Genomic DNA, 7,865 nt, shown 5'->3' with positions numbered 1-7,865 from the left:
AAAAAAAAAAAAAAAAAAAAAAATTGCCATTTCAATGTATAATCAATGTATTTTACTACAGCATTATTTTTATGATAGGAAGTCTTCAAAATCTAGTGTATAATTTACCCATATACCTCTACTTAGATGTTAAATTTTTGTGTGTGTGAGACAGAGTCTCCCTCTGTTGCCCAGGCTGGAGTGCAGTGGTGTGATCTCAGCTCACTGCAACCTCTGCCTTCCAGGTTCAAGTAGTTCTCTACCTCAGCCTCTTGAGTAGCTGGGATTACAGGCACCCGCCACCACGCCTGATTTAGTTTTTTGTATTTTTAGTAGAGACAGAGTTTCACTATCTTGGCCAGGCTGGTCTTGAACTTCTGATCTCATGATCCACCCGCCTCAGCGTCCCAAAGTGCAGGGATTATAGGCGTGAGCCATCGCTCCCAGCCTAGATGTTAAATTTTCATTGGAAATACTTGATTTTAATGTATTTAGAGTTCATAACATTTATCGTTGCACAAGTAGATTCGCCTGCTATGAATTACTACAAACCTATTCACCAGGTTGTTACAAATATATGTTTCCTAGTAAATAGATCACGTGTTTTAAATTATGAAATTTAAACATTAAATTTTAAAAATTAAATTTTCAGCCTGGTCGCAGTGGCTCACACCTGTAATCCCAGTACTTTGGGAGGCCGAGGTGAGCAGATGACTTGAGGTCAGGAGTTTGAGACCAGCCTGGCCAGCATGGTGAAAACCTGTCTCTACTGAAAAATTAGCCTGTCATGGTGGCACGCACCTGTAATCCCAGCTACTTGGGAAGCTGAGGCTTGAGAATTGCTTGAACCCTGGAGGCAGAGGTGGCAGTGAACCGAGATTGCACTAGTATACTCCAGCCTGGGTAACAGAGCAAGACTTTGTCTCAAAAAAAAAAAAATAAATAAAATAAAATATTTTTTACACCCATTTTGTTATTTAGGTCTACCAAAATGTGATTTGTTTCTTTTCTTTTTTTCTTTTTTTTTTTTAAGAGAAAGTCTCACTCTGTCACTCAGGTTGGAGTGCAGTAGCTGATCAGCCCCCCAGGTAGCTGGGATTCCAGGGGAGTGCTAACATGCCCAGCTAATTTTTGTATTTTTTGTAGAGGCGGGATTTGCCATATAGCCCAGACTGGTTTCAAACTCCTGGGCTCAAGGGATCTGCCCACCTCAGCCTCCCAAAGTGCTGGGATTACCAGCGTGAGTCACTGTGCCCCTGCCTGATTAGTTTATTTTCTATCCACTGTTCTGCAACTTTTTCTCCACGGAACAATAGTTATAAGTTAATATATAGTTGTTCTCATTCTTTTGAATGACACACTATTTAAATCTTTCATTATTTATTTATTTTTTTAATTTTTTTATTTTTTATTTATTTATTTTTTTTTTTTTGAGACGGAGTTTCACTCATGTTACCCAGGCTAGAGTGCAATGGCGCGATCTCGGCTCACCGCAACCTCTGCCTCCTGGGTTCAGGCAATTCTCCTGCCTCAGCCTCCCAAGTAGCTGGGATTACAGGCACGCGCCACCATGCCCAGCTAATTTTTTGTAGTTTTAGTAAAGACGGGGTTTCACCATGTTGACCAGCATGGTCTCGATCTCTTGACCTCGTGATCCACCCGCCTCGGCCTCCCAAAGTGCTGGGATTACAGGCTTGAGCCACCGCGCCCGGCCTCATTATTTATTATATAATGATATAGTCAGGTCTTCATATCTGCAGCTTCTGCATCTGCAGATTCAACCAAGAATGGATTAAAAATCTTTTTTTCTTTTTTGAGATGGAGTCTCACTCTGTTGCCCAGGCTGGAGTGCAGTAGCGTGATCTCCACTGACTGCAACTTCCGCCTCCCTGGTTCAAGCGATTCTCCTGCATCAGCCTCCCAAGTAGCTGGGATTACAGGCATGTGCCACCATGCCCAGCTAATTTTTTTATTTTTAGTAGAGGCAGGGTTTCACTGTGTTGGCCAGGATGGTCTTGATCTCCTGACCTTGTGATCTGCCCACCTCGGCCTCCCAAAGTGCTGGGATTACAAGCATGAGCCACTGTGCCTGGCGAAAATAATACACCAGGTAATGTGGCTCACGCCTGTAATCCAAACACTTGAGGAGGGCGGATCACTTGAGGCCAGGAGTTCAAGACCAGCTTGGTCACATGGCCTTGAACTCTACCAGAAATACAAAAAGTAGGGTCGGGCGCGGTGGCTCACGCCTATAATCCCAGCACTTTGGGAGGCGGAGGCGGGTGGATCACGAGGTCAAGAGATTGAGACCATCCTGGTCAACATGGTGAAACCCTGTCTCTACTAAAAATACAGAAATTAGCTGGGCATGGTGGCGCGTGCCTGTAATCCCAGCTACTCAGGAGGCTGAGGCAGGAGAATTGCCTGAACCCAGGAGGTGGAGGTTGCGGTGAGCCGAGATCGCGCCATTGCACTCCAGCCTGGGTAACGAGCGAAACTCCGTCTCAAAAAAAAAAAAAAAAAAGAAATACAAAAAATAACTGAGCATGGTGGTAAACACCTGTAATCTCAGCTACTTGGGAGGCTGAGGCAGGAGAATTGGCTTGAACCCAGAAGCAGAGGTTGCAGTGAGCTGAGATCATGCCACTGCACTCTAGCCTGGGTGACAGAGTGAGACTCTGTCTCAAAAAGAACACAAAGTATATGGGAGGATGTATATAGGTTATGCACAAATACTACAGCATTTTATATAAGGGACCTGAGCATGCTCAGATTTTGATACCTTCAGGGGTCCTGGAACCAACATCCCCCTGGATAACTGCAGAACATTATTGATCTCCTGGTGACGGCTGCTTGACCATTCCAATTTGTTGCTGCCGTGAATATCCTTGTACATATATATTTGCACACTCATCATGCAGGTATTTCTACAGGGATAGTATCCTCACGGTGGAATTTCAGCAAGCATTTTCTGAGTTGTCTTACTTGCTAGGCCCCTGGTATGTACCCAGGCCCTGAATGTTGCATATCTTGTCTGTCTCTGGGCTTTACCTGGAGACTAATCTGTGAAGGAGCAAGGAAGGGAGGCTCCCCTGGGGTGGGGTTAGGTCTCAAATAGTCACAGTGCTTTCTTCCTCCTGTGCAGATCTGTGCTGTTCTGGCTGCTGTCACTGAGGTGATTCGCTCCCAGGGAGGGAAAGAGACGGAGACTGAGTACTTTGCTGCTCTGGTGAGTGGGTGCCACTTGAGGGTGGGTGTTCAGAGCAGCAGGTTATGCAAGATTTAGAGAGAAGACGAGTGCCCCTGGCCTGTGGTGTTAGAGAAGATGCCCTTGACCAGGTGAAAGTGCTTCAGTTATTCTCAGGTGGCTTAGAAAGGCTGGTGGTATTTGCTACATTTCTGTTTTCTCCTTCCTTCCTTCCTTCCTTCCTTCCTTCCTTCCTTCCTCCCTCCCTCCCTCCCTCCCCCCCTCCCCCCCCTCCCCTCCCTCTTCCTCCTTTCTTTTCTTTTTTTTTTTTTTTGAGACGGAGTTTCGCTCTTGTTACCCAGGCTGGAGTGCAATGGCGCGATCTCGGCTCACCGCAGCCTCCGCCTCCTGGGTTCAGGCAATTCTCCTGCCTCAGCCTCCTGAGTAGCTGGGATTACAGGCACGTGCCACCATGCCCAGCTAATTTTTTGTATTTTTAGTAGAGACAGGGTTTCACCATGTTGACCAGGATGGTCTCGATCTCTTGACCTCGTGATCCACCCGCCTCTGCCTCCCAAAGTGCTGGGATTACAGGCTTGAGCCACCGCGCCCGGCCCTTTTCTTTTCTTTTCTTTCTTTCTTTTTCTTTTTTTGAGACAGAGTCTCGCTCTGTTCACCTAGGCTGGAGTTGCCCAGGCTGGTTTCAAATTCCTGGGCTCAAGCAGTCTTGTCTTCCTGTGGATCTCCCACAGTGTTGGGATTACAGGTGTGAGCCACTGCAACTGGCTATTTATTACTTTCGCACTGTTGTCCCGGCTGGAGTGCAATGGCACAATCTTGGCTCACTGCAACCTCCACCTCCCAGGTTCATGCGATTCTCATGCCTCAACCTCCCGAGTAGCTAGAACTACAGGCGCACACCACCACACCCAGCTAATTTTTTATATTTTTTAGTACAGATGGGGTTTCACCATGTTGGCCAGACTGGTCTCGAATTGCTGACCTCGTGATCCGCCTGCCTCGGCCTCCCAAAGTACTGGGTTGACAGGCATGAGCCACTGGGCCCAGCCTGCTTTTTTTGAAACAGAATCTCACTCTGTTGCCCAGGTTGGCCGGCAGTGGCATGATTTCAGCTCACTGCTACCTCTGTCTCATGGTATCAACCAATTCTCCTGCTTCAGCCTCCTGAGTAGCTGGGATTACAGGCACACGCCACCACATCTGACTAATTTTTGTATTTTCAGTAGCGGGGGGTTTCACCATGTTGGGCAGGCTGGTCTCACACTCCCAACCTCCGGTGATCCACCCACCACCCTCCCAAAGTGCTGGGATTACAGGTGTGAGTCATCATGCCTGGCCTTATTACATTGAATAAATATATATGTGTATGGGTATATATATATATATATGTAATTTTTATTTTATTTTGGGGCTTTTTGTTGTTTTGTTTTGGAGACAGGGTCTCACTCTGTCACCCAGGCTGGAGTGCAGTGATGTGATCATGGCCCACTGCAGCCTCCACCTCCTGTGTTCAAGTGATTATTGTGCCTTAGCCTTCTGAATAGTCAGGATTATAGGCTTGTGCCACCAATGCCCAGTGAATTTTTGTATTTTTAGTAGAGATGGAGTTTCGCCATGTTGCCCAGGCTGGTCTTGAGCTCTTGGACTGAAGCAGTTCTCCCACTTTGGCCTCCCAAAGTGCTGGGATTACAGGCATGAGCCACCATGCCCAGCCCAGTTATTACATTTTTAAAGAATTGTTAAAACACACACGAAAAGATAATACAGCAGAGACCATATGTGCATGCAAAGCTGAAAATATTTGCTCTCTGGTGCTTCATAGAAAAAGTTTGCAAACTTCTGCTCTAGAATGATGAAATAAGTTAGATGGCAGTATATGGTTTTTGGCCGGATATGGTGGCTCATGCCTTTAATCCTGGGATTTTGGAAGGCCAAGGTGGGAGGAGTCCTTGAAGCTAGGAATTCGACACCAGCCTGGGCAATATAGTGAGACACTATCTCCACAAAAAATAAAATAATTAGCCAAGCTTTGTGGCACATGTCTGTAATTCTGGCTGCTTGGGAGGCTGATGTGGGAGGATCTCTTGAGCTTTGGAGTTGAAGGTTACGGTGAGCTATGATCATACCACTGTACTCCAACCTGGGAGACCCTGTCTCTCAAAAAACTGTCTATCTCTGTATCTATCTCTGTATGTATATATGGACATATACATATATGTAGTTTGAATTACGTGTCAGGCAGTATTATGTATATATATAAATTCAATTAAACATCACAACTTATAAGGTATGTGGCATTACTATCCCTACTTTGCAAATGAAGAAACTGAGGCACAGATAGGTTAAATTACTATCCCAGAACCACACAGTGACAGAGCCAGGATTTGAACCTCAGATACTGTGGTTCTTGGTCACAACTGTTCTACTGGGCACATGTTCCCCTGCTGTCTTTCCTGCTACTCAGTGTAAGGTTTTATCCATTCACACCCCCTCGATCTGGCCCTCAGATGACAACAATGGAAGCAGTGGAGTCCCCGGAGTCCCTGGCTGCCGTTGCTTACCTGCTGAACCTCGTCCTGAAGCGGTGAGTTCTGCGTCCTGTTTGAACCCCAAGGCTTTTTGTGGAAGGGAGAAGGGAATGTGGACAGGAGAAACAGGATCGGGGAATTGTTTTTAAAAAGCTCCTTGATCTTTATGAACGTTGCCTAGAGGCATGCAGAATGGGCCAGCAGGTGACATACAGTTGTAGGCCTCTAACGAGAAACCTCTAACTAAACTAGGATGTCCCGAACCCCTAGTAATAGAATCATTTACCTTTATACCAAGAAGGTTGGAAAGCACCAAAATCTTCACGTGGTGTGTGCCCAGGCAGAGTTTCAGGAGTTCATGCTGTGAGACCTAAAGCTCTTATTTGATTGTCCAAAACAAAAGGCATGTCAGTAGGGCCTATGGTGGTTCCCTGGTTCCGTGTGTGCTAAATGTGTTCATGACAGGATCAAGTGTGCTTTCCTTATCGAGGAGCAGAAAATCATTTTGAAAATGTCAAAGGCACAAACAGTCAGAAAGCTCTATTGAAAATGAAACTTTTTTGGCCAGGTGCCGTGGCTCACGCCTATAATCCCAGTACTTTGGGAGGCCAAGGCAGGCGGATCACCAGGTCAGGAGATCGAGACCATCCTGGCCAACATGGTGAAACCCCATCTCTAGTAAAAATACAAAAATTATCTGGAAAGGCCGGGCACGGTGGCTCACGCCTGTAATCCCAGCACTTTGGGAGGCTGAGGTGGGTGGATCACCTGAGGTCAGGAGTTCAAGACCAGCCTGACCAACATGGAGAAACCCTGTCTCTACTAAAAATACAAAATGAGCTTGGCATGGTGGTGCATGCCTGTAATCCCAGCTACTTGGGAGGCCGAGGCAGGAGAATTGTTTGAACCCAGGAAGGCGCAGGTTATGGTTAGCCAAGATCATGCCATTGCACTCTAGCCTGGGCAACGACAGTAAAGCTCCATCTCAAAAAAAATAAAATAAAATGAAACTTTTTTGGCTGGGCGCCGTGGCTCACGCCTATAATCCCAGCACTTTGGGAGGCCAAGGTGGGTGAATCACAAGGTCAGGGGATGAAGACCATCCTGATCAACATGGTGAAACCTCGTCTCTACTAAAACTACAGAAATTAGATGGGCAGGCTATGCGCAGTGGCTCTCACCTGTAATCCCAGCACTTTGGGAGGCTGAGGTAGGCGGATCACCTGAGGTCAGGAGTTCAAGATCAGCCTGGCCAACATGGTGAAACCCCATCTCTACTAAAAACACAAAAATTAGCCAGCTGTGGTGGCTGGCTCCTATAATTCCAGCTACTTGGGAGGCTGAGGCAGGAGAATTGCTTGAACCCCGGAGGCAGAGGTTGCAGTGACTGAGATTGTGCCACTGCACTCTAGCCTGAGCGACAGAGCAAGAATCTGTCTCAAAAAAAAGGAAAAAAGAACGGGCTGGCCACGGTGGCTCACACCTGTAATCCCAGCACTTTGGGAGGCCAAGGTGGGTGGATCACAAGGTCAGGAGTTTGAGACTAGCCTAGTCAACATAGGAAAAACCCTGTCTATACTAAAATACAAAAAATTAGCCAGGGTGTGGTGGTGGGCACCTGCAATTCCAGCTACTCGGGAGGCAGAGGCAGGAGAATCGCTTGAACCCGAAAGATGGAGGTTGCTGTGAGCCAAGATCACACCATTGTACTCCGGGCTGGTGACACAGTGAGACCCTGTCTCAAAAAAAAAAAAAAGGAAAGAAATGAAACTTTTTCGAGTAATAAAAATTAAGAGTCATGGCCAGGTGCTATGGCTCACACCTGTAATCCCAGCACTTTGGGAGGCTGAGGCAGGAGGTTTGCTTGTGGCCAGGAGTTTGAGACCAGCCTGGCCAACATGGTGAAACCCGATCTGTACTAAAAATACAAAATTAGCTGGGTGTGGTGGTACATGCCTGTAATCCCAGCCACTCGGGAGGCTGAGGCACGAGAATCACTTGAACCCAGGAGGTAAAGGTTGCAGTGAGTCAGGATCAAGGCATTTGTACTCCAGCCTGGGCAACAGAATGAGACTCCATTTCAAGAGAACCAAAAAAATTAAAAATAAAGTTAAAAAACAAACAAAAAAAAAACCTTGATTCTTTACCAT

The 7,865-nt window shown here is 46.6% G+C and overlaps 1 protein-coding gene across 1 annotated transcript in view; it reads left to right on the top strand.

The window, feature by feature from the left end:
- The window catches only part of RRP12 (ribosomal RNA processing 12 homolog), a 50,582-nt gene that overhangs the window by 3,155 nt on the left and 39,562 nt on the right, over window positions 1-7,865 (top strand). The window contains exons 3-4 of the mRNA XM_032281180.1: window positions 3,125-3,208; window positions 5,695-5,771. Coding sequence (XP_032137071.1) covers window positions 3,125-3,208; window positions 5,695-5,771 — 161 coding nt within the window. The remainder of the gene's footprint in view (window positions 1-3,124; window positions 3,209-5,694; window positions 5,772-7,865) is intronic.

The sequence above is a fragment of the Sapajus apella genome, unplaced genomic scaffold, assembly GCF_009761245.1.
Source record: "Sapajus apella isolate SASKATOON/1434 unplaced genomic scaffold, GSC_monkey_1.0 scaffold13, whole genome shotgun sequence".
NCBI classification, from domain to species: Eukaryota; Metazoa; Chordata; class Mammalia; order Primates; family Cebidae; genus Sapajus; species Sapajus apella.
This window is presented reverse-complemented; position numbering and strand designations above follow the sequence as displayed.